Raw genomic sequence first — 12,775 nt, 5'->3', positions numbered from 1 at the left:
ATCCTTACATGTATACATTACAATTACATTTTTTCCCCCACCCTTTCTTCTGTTGCATCATGAGTATCTAGACAAAGTTCTCAATGTTATTCAGTAGGATCTCCTTGTAAATCTATTCTAAGTTGTGTCTGATAATCCCAAGCTCCCGATCCTTCCCACTCCCTCCTCCTCCCATCAGGCAGCCACAAGTCTCTTCTCCAAGACCATGATTTTCTTTTCTGAGGAGATGTTCATTTGTGCTGGATATTAGATTCCAGTTATAAGTGATATCATATGGTATTTGTCTTTGTCTTTCTGGCTCATTTCACTCAGTATGAGATTCTCTAGTTCCATCCATGTTGCTGCAAATGGCATTATGTCATTCTTTTTTATGGCTGAGTAGTATTCCATTGTGTATATATACCACATCTTCCGAATCCAATCATCTGTCGATGGACCTTTAGGTTGTTTCCATGTCCTGGCTATTGTGAATAGTGCTTTGCAATGAACATGCGGGTGCACATGTCTCTTTTAAGTAGAGTTTTGTCCGGATAGATGCCCAAGAGTGGGATTGCGGGGTCATATGGAAGTTCTATGTATAGATTTCTAAGGTATCTCCAAACTGTTCTCCATAGTGGCTGTACCAGTTGACATTCCCACCAACAGTGCAGGAGGGTTCCCTTTTCTCCACAGCCCCTCCAGCACTTGTTATTTGTGGATTTATTAATGATGGCCATTCTGACTGGTGTGAGGTGATATCTCATGGTAGTTTTGATTTGCATTTCTCTTATAATCAGCGATGTTGAGCATTTTTTCATGTGTTTGTTGGCCTTCTGTATATCTTCTTTGGAGAAATGTCTATTCAGGTCTTTTGCCCATTTTTCCATTGATTGATTGGTTTTTTTGCTGTTGGGTTGTATAAGCTGTTTATATATTCTAGAGATTAAGCGCTTGTCAGTTGCATCATTTGAAACTGTTTTCTCCCATTCTGTAAGTTGTCTTTTTGTTTTCTTTTGGGTTTCCTTTGCTGTGCAAAAGCTTTTCAGTTTGATGAGGTCCCATGGGTTTATTTTTGCTCTAATTTCTATTGCTTTGGGAGACTGACCTGAGAAAATATTCATGATGTTGATGTCAGAGAGTGTTTTGCCTATGTTTTCTTCTAGGAAGTATTTCTTTTAGAGTGGGTTTAGTGTTGCTGTACTCTTTTAGCTTCTGTTTGTTGGAGAAATTCTTTGTTTCTCCTTCTGTTTTAAATAATATTCTTGCTGAGTAGAGTATTCTTGGCTGCAAATTTTTCCCTTTTAGAATTTTGAATATATCTTGCCACTCTCTTCTGGCATGTAGTGTTTCTGTAGAGAAATCAGCTGATAGCCTTATAGGGGTTCCCTTATAATTAACACTTTGTGTTTCTCTTGCTGCCTTTAGAATCCTCTCTTTAAATTTTGCCATTTTTTATTATAATGTCTTGGTGTTGGCCTATTTGGGTTCAACTTGTTTGGGGCCCTCTGTATTTTCTGTATCTTGATATCTGTTTCCTTTAGATTTGGAGTTTTCAGACATAATTTCTTCAAATACATTTTCAATCCCCTTTTCGTTTCCTTCTGGAATTCCTATTATGCATAGATTGGCCCAGTTTATGTTATCCCATAGATCTCTCATATTGCTTTCATGTTTTTCTCATTTGGTTCTTTGTCTGCTGTCCTGATTGGGTGATTTTCATTATTCTATCTTCCAAGTCACTAATTTGTTCCTCTGCATTATTCATCCTGCTCTTTAGTGCCTTTAACTCAGTTTGTCTCTGCAAGTGAATTTTCTAATTTTTCTTGGCTCCTCCTTATATTATCTAGTCCTTTTCTAATGTAATCTGCATTACTGTTTATATCTGCTCTTAATTCCTTCATATTCACCCTTAATTCCTTCAGTATTTTCACTGTCTCCCTTTTGAACTCAGTGTCTATTAGACTCCACTGTTTCAGGTGATTTGCTGCTTTAGGTGAATTCTCCTGTTCTTTTAACTGGGAATGGTTCCTGAGCTTCTTCATTTCACTTATACTTTCCCTTTTCTGTGAGTTTAGAGAAACCAACTACTGTAGTCTTGGAGGGCTAGTTCTATGCAAGAGCACCCCTTTGTGTTTTGTAGGGGTTACTATTTATTTTCGGCCTGGGAGTTTGGATATTTGCTGCTTCTTTCTTTGGCGTTGAGTAGGCTGTCATCCCCCTGAGGATATTTCCAGGGAAAAGGAGACAAGGGGCAGGGCCTGGTTGCTGGGCTCTGGACAGCAGCAAGGACCTGCAGGAAGTTGATGCAGGCTACTCCTACTTGCAGGGCCCTGAAAAGTGGCCATGAGCCTCCGGCAGATTTAGATGGTGCCTGGAGCATTTGGTAGTGGCAGTGGCAGGGTCTGTGAGTTCCCAGGGGAGTGAGCAATAGTGGGTGGTGTTCGGTCACAATGCCCTCCTCTTCGGTGCCTTGCTTCTCCTGCAGGCCCAGACCTCTTCCCAGGATCCCTCAGCTCCCCTGCCAGGGGTGCACCGTTCCATAGCCCCTCAGGCTGTCTCCACCCAGCCAACCCTAGTCCTCTCCTTGGAAGTGACCTCCAGAGCCTGAGTCTCAGTGCCCGGCCCCCACCTGAGTGTCTCAGACTGTGGCGTCCAGGGCGGTGGGGCAGATGATCCGAGTGGCGCTCACTCCACTTTGCCCTCCTCAGTCCAGCTGCCGCGCTTTTCTCGGTGACTTTGAGGTCCCTGGGTCTCGACTTATCTCCCCATCGGTTAGGTGGCTCCCCAGCGTGTGGGTTCCTTTTCTCTTTGACAGCTCCTTTCAGGAGTGCTAGTGCTGTCCGATTCCTTTTCTCTTTTTTTTCTTTTGTTCTACCCAGTTACGTGGAGCGTTTCTTGCCCTTTTCAGAGGTTTAAATTCTTTGCCAGCATTCAGATGTTCTGTGCGAATCGTTCTACATGTCATTGTGGTTTTTTCCTCAGTGATGCAATTATGTGTTTATTTAAAGAGAGAAGAGAGGGAAGATAGGTGTGGACAACATACAGGCACAGGCAGGCTGCAGGGGTTGGGGGGGGTGCAAACGGAGAGAGAAGGAGACTCAGAAATAACAAGAGAGGAAGAGTGTAGTTGTGTGTTTTTGATGTGTTTGTGGGAGAAGGTGAGTGCGACACCTTACTCTTCTGCCATCTTGATGCTTCTCTGAGGTCCCTCGTTTTCTTACTGAACTTTTGTCTCCAGGTATTTTTGGTGTAGAGACCTAAGGTTAATTCCGTGACAGAAGAAACAGAAGTCAGGGCCCATGTTGTTTCTTGTCTGGACGGGAAGACTCAGAATTCGCGCACCCCAGGTCGGACCCCTGTGCTTCCTCCTCACGCAGAAGTACAGGGGACCTTTCCTCCCTCCGCCCTGGCAGGTGGGCGCTGTCCTGGTCAGGAAGGCAGGGAAGCAGCTGGGCATTGACTTAAATCAGTCCTCGGCTTCAGAGCTCTCGGTGGTGGTGCCTTTCATCCTGCCACCCAGCAGGGAAGTGTTAGGCTGTTCTATTGTGTTGGGAACATGGACGGAGTTTCCACTGAAGGCAGATTGCTCCATTGCCTCCCACTCAGTAGTCCTAAGGGGATCCAGAAGTATTTCTGTCACGTGACTTTCTTTGCTTTTCATTTTTTATTTTTATTTTTTTCTTATCTTTTTCTAGGGCTGCACCTATGGCATATGGAGGTTCCCAGGCTAGGGGTCGAATTGGAGCTGTAGCCACCAGCCTACACCAGAGCCACAGCAATGCCAGATCCAAGCCTCGTCTGTGACCTACACCACAGGTCACAGGAACACTGGCTCCTTAACCCAGTGAGCAAGGCCAGGGATCGAACCTGCATCCTCATGGTTCTTAGTCTGATTGGTTAACCACTGAGCCACGATGGGAACTCCTTCTTTGATTTTTAAATTTTATTTTTTTCCCCTTTTACAGCCACAACCTTGGCATATGGAAATTCCCAGGTTGGGGGTCAAATCAGAGCTGCAGCTACAGGCCTATGCTGTAGCCATGGCAACACTGCATCCTAGCCGCATCTGCGACGGGCAACGCTGGATTCTTAACCCAGTGAGCAAGGCCAGGGATTGAACTCACATTCTCATGGAGACCATGTCAGGTCCTTAACCCGTGAGCCACAATGGGAACTCCAGTTTTTTTGTTGTTGCACCTGGTACATGTGGAAGTTCCCTGGACCAGGATTCAAACCCTTGCTACAGCACTGACACAAGGAGTCCCCTTTCTGGCTCAGCAGTTAATGAATCCGACTAGGATTCATTAGGATGCCGGTTCATCCCTGGGTCTCCATCAATGGGTTAAGGATCCAGCACTGCCGGGAGATGTGGTGTAGGTCACAGACACAGCCTGGATCCCGAGGTGCTGTGGCGTAGGCCAGCAGCTGTGGCTCCAGTTTGACCCCTAGCCTGGGAACTTTCATATGCTGCCAGAGCAGCCCTAAAAAAGAAAAAAAGGGAAAAAAAAAGTTAAAAAAAAACCCCAGTGACTTAAGCCACTGCACTGACAGCCCCGGATCCTTAACCTGCTGCGCCACAAGAGAAAGCAAACTCCCATGCGAAGTTCTTTATGGCTGGGACTTGGGGTTGGTCGTTGAGACCAGGCGTTTTTGTTAAAGGGCCTCACGGCCGCCCACGAGCTCCTTTGGCCAGCTGGTTGCCCTGCCTTCTGTGATCCGAGAGCAGATTCTGCGGTTTAAAGGGTACAGAGTGTGGCTCGCCGTCTGATCGTTGTATACAGCAGGCTGGGACCTGGCTTCTTGCAGCCGACAGGGTGGCAAGAGCGCACAGAAGCCACTTGAAGTTCAGCCCTTTTCCAGGGGCTGGACTTGCTCATTTGTCTTTCTGTTCCTCTTCCACCCACAAATCAACCTGTCCGTTTGTAGTGGGCATACGAGCTGGGTCTGTCCAACGAGGAGCCGGTTAGTATCCCGGTCCATGCCTGCGAACACTTCTACCTTCTGACTCGCCCCTGGGAGACCCCTCTGCAGAGCAACACACCAAGTGAGGACCTGCGCTTTGTCTTCCATCTCGTTTCCTTGCCCCGGTCTGTCCTCTGCAAAGGCTGCCGTCCCGCTGAGGACAGGCCGTGCCCGGGAGAGTCTCGTCTCTTCCAGAGCATGGGACAGGGAGGGGACCCCATTCTGGCCTGACTTTAATGACTCTTCGAGGAAGGGTGGCCCGGACGGGCCTTCCGCTGGAGCCGTTGGCTTGGCTCTCTGCCAGCTAGCTGGCGACCCAAACGGAGGTCTACACTGAGCCTGTTTGCGAAGTTAGCGAGGTCTTGACTGGGTGCTGGACGCTGTGGAGGCGTCCTGGGTGAGCTCTAAACTCGGGCTGTTAACCGAGTCCCTCCTGGGGCCTCGGCCCGGGTGTGGTGGCACCTTGAGGCCCTCAGCCCTGGAGCGGGCTCTGCAGCCCCCACTCCCACCGGGCTTTCACGTGGCACCGGGCCGGTCGGGCAGTTTGACTCGGAGAACTAGTCAGAGCTTCTAGGGACGCGATCAGGCTCGGGATCACCTGAGGAACGTTCTGCACTGTGAGAGTGTGTGTGGGGGGTCCCCCATGACCCGGAGAGGGTTTTAAGCGAACGGATGCCTGTGTCCGCGGGGGGGTGCTGTCTGGTTGAGAAGGCCAGTCCCGGGTGTTGCTGTTTGGCGCTCTCTGCCCAGGAGCCCGCCGGCTCGCCTCTGAAGCCCGTCTCTCCCCTCTGCTCCCCGCTCCCTTGTCGTTTCTCTTCCTCAGCTGTGGTGGATGCTGACGGCAGAATTTACATCCGCAACTGGCAGGGCGGCATCCTGTCCGGGGGCTTCGAGAAGAACCCGAAACCGATTTTCACCGAGGGCAAGAACCAGCTGGAGATTCAGAATCTGCAGGAAGACTGGGATCACTTTGGTGTGTGAACGAGCTCACGACAGGAATGCCTGATACTTGTCTGCGATGCTTTAATTTCCTAAGCGTTGTAAGGAATAGTTCCTTCCTTGGTCTTTGTAACAAGCCTGAGGGCAGTTACCCAGTTTGCCTGTTGTAAGGTTGCGTTTGCTGACGAGCAGGTTCGAGGAACTAAAACCATGTAAAGGAAGCTCTGGCTTCTTGCTTGCCACTTAGAGTCACCGCTGACACTGAGGCTGGGAGGAGGCCTCTTTGGTGCAGAGAGCTGAGGACTCTGGGTCTGGTTTCGCCGTAGAGCCCCTGCTGAGCTCCCTCCTGCGCAGGATGCCGGAGCTGGAGCGTCTGGAGATCCTGAAGCTGGTCAACTGCCCCGAGACCTTCACCCCAGACATGAGGTGCATCCTGGGCGAGTCTCCTTCCGTGCGGGGCTACTTCGTCCTGGCGGGAATGAACTCCGCCGGCCTTTCGTTTGGCGGAGGAGCGGGGAGGTAAGTGCTCCAGCCCGGCTTGCTGGGCTCCTCCTCTCTGGAGGTGCTTCCTGTTCACATGGTCTGGGACATACTCAGTCCAGGGTGTTCGGAGGAAGAGGAAGACCCGGTAGTGACAGAGCTGTCCCCTTCAAGGTACTCACCGGGGGGAGGCTCTCCCCGGCTTCCGGAAATGTCACTGTGCCGAGCGTTTGTGGGATTCCTCTTTCGGAGTCAGCCCGGAGCCTGGGGGATGTTTTGTTTTTTGGTAATATTTATGGTCATAATAATTGTTGTTCATTCATGAAATTGGAAATAAAAAGAGTAGGTTTTGAGTTCCTGTTGTAGTGCAGCAGAAACAAATCCGATTAGGAACCATGAGGTTGTGGGTTTGATCCCTGGCCTTGCACAGTGGCTTAAGGATCTGATGTTGCTGTGAGCTTGGTGTAGGCTGCAGATGCGGCTCGAACCTGGCGTGGCTGTGGCTGGCAGCTGTCAGTAGCCATTCATGCCGCTATGACTCCATATGCCATGGGTGTGGCCCTAAAAAGCAGGAGTAGGTTTGGAAGATGATGAGATTGCAATAGACATATGTGCCTACTCAGAGTTTCCCGGATGTAGTTGCTCAAAAAACAGTTGGGTAGGGAGTTCCTGTTGTGGCTCAGCAGGTGAAGAACCCGACTAGAATCCATCCATGAGGATGTAGGTTTGATCCCTGGCCTTGCTCAGTGGGTTAAGGATCCACTGTTACCGTGAGCTGTGGCAGGCCAGCAAGTGCAGCTCTGATTTGACCCCAGCCCAGGAACTTCCACGTGCCGCAGTTCAGCTTGCAAAGCAAAACAAAATGAAACAGTTGGGTAAGCAGACTAAAGCTGATGACTAAGTTTCTGGACGGAAGCTTAGAATAGTAAAAGATCCCTGGCTGCTTCTGTCTGATGATGTTTTTCTCTCTCTACTGCTGTGAGGAAAGGCACGCACAGCTCGTTTTTCCTACAGGCGTGGGCTCACTGGTACAGGAGTCACACGTCAAGCGCCAGGTTCCTGTGATGAAGTCTGTTTTAAGGAAGGATGTCCAGCTCAGTGACAGGAACCTGAGGACGAGCAACAGGAGGGCAGGGATCTGCTTTACTCTGGCCTCACAGTCCCCTTTATGCTTTGGTAGCTGGTACAAATGGTTTCACGCAGTTTTTGTCCTTAGCAATGGCAAATACGTACACCTGGTTACTAAGGATGCACAACAGTTCACAAGCGGACACGGCCAGTGTAGTTCAAATGTCTGTTTATTCATTTATAAACTTAGTAACATGAAATCATAATTGAAGTCTGGCTTGATAGAAATACAGTGCGCACTGTTAATCCGGCATTCTCAGAGGGCAGAAATGCTCGGTCCCCGTGTGTGCCCTTCTCACCAGGGCTCAGGGGACGAGCCCAGTTACTAAAGTGCCTTGAACATCTTCAGGACCACATGCTGACGCTACACTGAGACTGAAGAGGCTGGGCTGAGCTGCACACTGACAAATGCAAATGAGTTCCAGCACTTGACAGTACTTGCAGAGGTGTTTTCATACCTCCCAGGAGTTGACCAAAGAGGAGGGGATTGGCTGTGCTGCTTGGAGACCTCTCGCTGAAACGAGCTGCAGCAGCTTTCAATTCCCAGTCATCTGCCGAAGGTACTTTTTCTCCGTCCTTCCTGTCCTCACCCACCATGTGACACTCTGGAGTGTAAGGCACTAGAACCTGACTCGGAGGAAAGCGGTGTTCCCGGATCTGGTTCTCGGTGTGCATGGAAAACCTGGCATGGATCCACTGAAACAGATGCTAAAAGTATCCTCTCCACTTCTTAGAGTTTCTGTCCTTAAGAGACAGAAAAACGAGAAGGCAGAAGGCTTGCCAAGGATAAAAATAGGTGTATCTAAATATGAGAAAAATGGCCCATGAAGAAATGTGTAATTCTCCAAGAGCTCTACTCAGAGAAGTCCAGACTCATATTATACAAGGAACAGCTCTGGAGTTTCATGGGCAAGGAGAACACAACGAGATACAAAAAATACTCAGTCCTCTTGAAAAATAGTGTATTTGCAGAGACTGCAGATGCCAGCCCCGTAGTGACAATGAAGGAGCCTTACAACTCAGCACCTTAAAGTGGAGGGCAGAGAGGCGGGGCGGGGCGCCGACAGACAGCCCCCCAGCTCTTGCAGGGCCTGGTTAATGCCCGCGACATCAGCCGCCGTCTCTTCCACCAGCTGTGCTTCTACTGCGTCCATGTGCCTGCACGGGACGTGCCAGACGAGAATTCCTTACTCATGAGAAACTTTCCTCTACATCATATTGATAAAACGCTGCTTCTATCAAAATTTGTGAGAGATGGGGTGGGAGGGTGTTCAGACAGAATGAAAACAGTAGGTTATATGCTTCAGCATTAAGCACTGTTGACTTCTCTTTTCTTAGATACTAAAGATGAACCCTGCTGATGACACTGGCCCAGAGACAACAAAGAGATAGAAAAAGGAACCTCACAGTTAATGCCTAGAAGCCAGTCCGCACAACACTTCTCCCAGGACAGAGTCTGGGGTCAGAACCAAGACCTAGTTCATGGACGATCCCCTTCTATCTGACCCAGGTTCTCAAGGGACGGTGACGACTCAAATGCCAGCAAACGCGTCCGAAGGCCAGAGGAGAAAAGAGCTGGAAATCACAGCAAGGAGGACACCTTTTAGTGAAGCAAAATCGCTTTAGGAAGCTCCTATCATTCCTGCCACACACGTGCTGGCAGTGGGGGGGCTTCACATCTCAAATGCATGCAAAGGCAGGTAAAGGAGAAAGCTCATTTTTCATGTTTAGCTACGTTTTTGGAAACAACAGCCCAGGAAAGAAGCGATACAGCTGAAACTCTTGGTCTGTACAAGAAGGTGGATCTGGGGACAGCACACCTCCTGCTGAGACTCAAACGCAGAAGCGACAGGCTCTGCTCCTGCCGAAATGGGAATTGTGGGGCCAAAGTAAGCCTAGGGTTCATTACCGGGCTAAAGGGCACCTCTGCATTTGGGGGTACAGGGACTCCCCAGAAGAGCACTAGAGATGTAGCGGCAACTGCTGAGTTCTCTCGCCTGGAGCACATCCTGCTGGTGCAGTGCTACGTGACCGAAACACAAGTTAAGGGACATTGAATGGGCTGTCCCAGCAAGTAGGTCTTGTCCCTTTTCGCTCTACTTTCTGAATTAGAGCTTTCGTCACAAGGAACTCGTCACTGTCAGTCACATGACTGTGGGGTTTACACGTGGCTTAAAGACCTAGGGGCTCACCTCAAAGCAGGAGACGGCCGTGGGAGACATGCCACCTGGGTTCTTCATCTGTTTGAGGCCAGCACACTTTGTGTTTCTAGGTTCAAAATGATTCTCCAGTTGAATATGCTAAGAAGATTTTGGCGCCCCTCTCCCAAGAGAGCACATGTGGTGATGACATCACTTCAGAGAGAAGAAAGTACCAACCACCTGAAACAAAGCTCTAGGCACCCCTTCGACAATCCTTCCCGTCTCTAGGGTGTGGTGAGTCATCACAGAAGGCAAACCCATGCGGTCCCCCTGCTCAGGACTGGCAGTGACCTAGGAAGGAGGACGTTCTGATTGTCAGTGATGCCTGAGGCAAGAAAGGGTCACCCCTTCAGTTTCGGACCAAATAGACCAGATTGATAGATACTGCCCAGAGCTGACTGAGCCAAAGGTGACTTCGAGGATGGATTGTAAAGTGCAGAAGATAAATATGTTCCAGTGAACAAGTGATGCCCCCAGAATCTTAACATCTTGCCAGAGTCTTAGGAGTGTGACCCGTATTTATGGACAAGATGTAACTTATATACAAATCTGGAATTTCTTTTGGATTCAGTCCCAAATAATTTTTCATCTGTAAAGAGGACTCTGCAGTGGCAGAGAGCATCAGATACCTTTAGTTCTACATCTCTTTCCATCTTTTTGGGTCAGATGCTGCAGGACACCTGTACTGGCCAGGGCCCCGTGTGCTGCTCCCCCACGTTTCCCAGCCGCTGTTCACTGCTCTGCTCTGCTCTCTAGCTGGACAGAGCTCTTCTTTGCCTAGAAGCAGTATCTGGTGTCCCCGCCCAAGAGAATTCTAACTACACACTCCCTCATTAAATTAATGAAGCCCTTGTAAGAAAGCAGACACTTAAGTCAGTGATCAAGTGACTGAACAGAAATCCGGAGAAATGCCAAAGCTGGCAGACACCTGAGAATTTTAAACTCCTCTAACACAAATGTCTAATCGGAGCTACGGCTGCCAGCCTACACCACAGCCATAGCCACACCAGATCCAAGCCTCATCTGCGACCTACACCACAGCTCATGGCAATGCCGGATCCTTAACCCACTGAGCGAGGCCAGGGATCGAACCCGCAACCTCATGGTTACCAGTTGGGTTCGTTAACCACTGAGCCATGACGGGAACTCCAAAAACAATTTTCTGTAATATACTTATGGACCGATCAGAGCTAATGCACCCAAGACAACAAAGGCTATGGTTAATTAAAATCTCTAGCAGCAGTTTGTTAGCAAATTCATTGTGGACATTCAGGGGGAGTTCAGTGGGGGGATGGATCCCACAGTCTGTGGGATCCAAGTTTCACCCTCAGAAAACAGGGACAGTGCTTACAAGCGTGCAGGGCCCTTGTGCTACCTCAGGTCCCTTGCTGTTCCAGAAGATTCGGAGAGGCGGCTGGAATGAGAAGATGGAGAGCAGACCGTGGGTTCAGGTTAACCTCACTCACCCTCCACGCTCGGAATCCTCAGTGCACCCGCGTGCATCATCTCTGTGTGACCTGCCTGGTCTCTGCAGGGAAGCAAAACCTGGGGTCCCAGTAGCTCTCTTCAACGCAGCACGGCCCCAAGGATGCTTGTCCTGCCTCCCCAACCTCGTTCGAAAGGGAGGGAAAGTGGGGAGACAGTGGGCTGAACCGAGCGTCCCATGCACTTAGAGAAGAGGCGCGCCAAGGTCGGAGGGCTCGACTCGGGGAGCCGGAGGAAGAGCAGTCGTGTTTGCACTGAAAACTCAGCGCTGTTTGCGGGCAGTAGCAACACAGACGGCAACATGGTCTTTCCCTTGCAAACTCAGGCTGCCTTGTTAACCTAGATCAACAGACCCACCAAACCCTTCTACTTACAGAGATTCACAAGAGATGAAGAAAGTGATAGGCAGATGGCTCTGGCCCAACAATCTTGATAAGCGGCTCGTTACGGAGCCCAGGACAGGTAACTATATCTGCAAACCCACAGGTAACGCCCACCCCATACCACCGAGGTAGATGGTCATCCTCTTGCTAGAGGTGTCGGGGTGCCAACCCCCAGCACGACAGCGTGGGAGAAGGGGCTGCCAGGCTCAAAGGGGGCTAGTCCCCAGGGCTGTCCCAAACTGGCACCGACCCACCAGCACTGACAGGTTCCTCGGAGAAAAGTGAGCCCCACAGAGATGGACTCTTACCCAGAGGCCTGCAGGCCACCAGCCCCCCCCCCCCCCCCGCTTCAAGAACACAGCATCTGACGTTAGGCTGCCACCGTAACCCGTGTCCGCAAGTGGAGGCTTCGCCCACCCTGCCTTCCTGTCACTAAGGGAGCGCACGACCAGCCCAGAGTGAGTATCGGGAGATGGGCAAACTCCAGCAGGGAAGTGAGAGGGTGCAAAGGACACGCTTAAACGCTTAAAATGCTATCAAGGAGCTAAGAGGTGGGAGGCCAAGGTTAAATCCAGAAGAGGGATGGGACCAGGAGGAGGAGAAAAGCTCCTGAGATGATGAGAAGGTGAGGAGGTGGGAGACTGGCCTGGCATTACTTTCCATGCAAGTCACTTAGCTCCATGTCATCCTTTCGGCGTTTATGGGTGAAGAGGGAGGGGACGGGGTAGAGCTTGGCCTTGGCCTGGAACCGGTGTCCCGCGATGTCAATCTCATATTCTCCCCGGTTGATGAAATCCGCTGTCACCACCTGTGCTTCCCCCGTGTCCTCAGAAAAATTGTGCACAAAACCCAGGCACACGTGGCGCTCCAGGGTGTAGCCGTAGGCACTGCTGGTGGTCTTGCCCACGTACTGCCCGTTTCGGTAAATGGGCTCCCCCCACCAAGGCCAGAGGTCCAGGTCTGTGTCATGGTCATCCAGGATGAACATGGTGAGGCGTTTGTACACCCCATTCTGCTTCTGCTCCAGGAGGGCAGCTCGCCCAATGAAGTCCACCCCCTAGGAAAGAGAGGCAGCACTGAGACGAGGTCTGCATGCAGGCCTGGTGCTGCTGCCGCGGACCACACCCCCAACACACACCCCCCGGCAAGCTCCGGGCCAAGGCTGTGTTTCCCAGGCTGTGGAAAATGGCAGGCACGAGATGAAAGACGCCTTCAGAG

General features: G+C 50.4%; 1 protein-coding gene and 1 long non-coding RNA gene across 8 annotated transcripts in view; one reads left to right on the top strand and one right to left on the bottom strand.

Annotated features, from left to right (window-relative positions):
- LOC102164581 lies at window positions 4,513-9,530 on the top strand. Its single transcript, XR_001306914.2, has 3 exons — window positions 4,513-5,023; window positions 5,765-5,914; window positions 6,207-9,530. It is a non-coding gene; the product is annotated as an uncharacterized LOC102164581 (long non-coding RNA).
- The window catches only part of PDPR (pyruvate dehydrogenase phosphatase regulatory subunit), a 43,225-nt gene continuing 38,090 nt past the window's right edge, over window positions 7,641-12,775 (bottom strand). For 2 of the 7 annotated variants that reach the window (XM_021093788.1, XM_021093789.1), the window contains one exon: window positions 7,641-12,614. In XM_021093788.1, coding sequence (XP_020949447.1) covers window positions 12,210-12,614 — 405 coding nt within the window. In that variant the 3' untranslated portion in view covers window positions 7,641-12,209. The remainder of the gene's footprint in view (window positions 12,615-12,775) is intronic. The other 5 variants (XR_002344508.1, XR_002344509.1, XR_002344505.1 and 2 more) reach the window with 5 other exon arrangements.

This window comes from Sus scrofa, chromosome 6 (genome assembly GCF_000003025.6).
Source record: "Sus scrofa isolate TJ Tabasco breed Duroc chromosome 6, Sscrofa11.1, whole genome shotgun sequence".
Lineage (NCBI taxonomy): Eukaryota > Metazoa > Chordata > Mammalia > Artiodactyla > Suidae > Sus > Sus scrofa.
The sequence above is the reverse complement of the archived record's forward strand: the minus strand, read 5'-3'. Positions and strand labels throughout refer to the sequence as shown.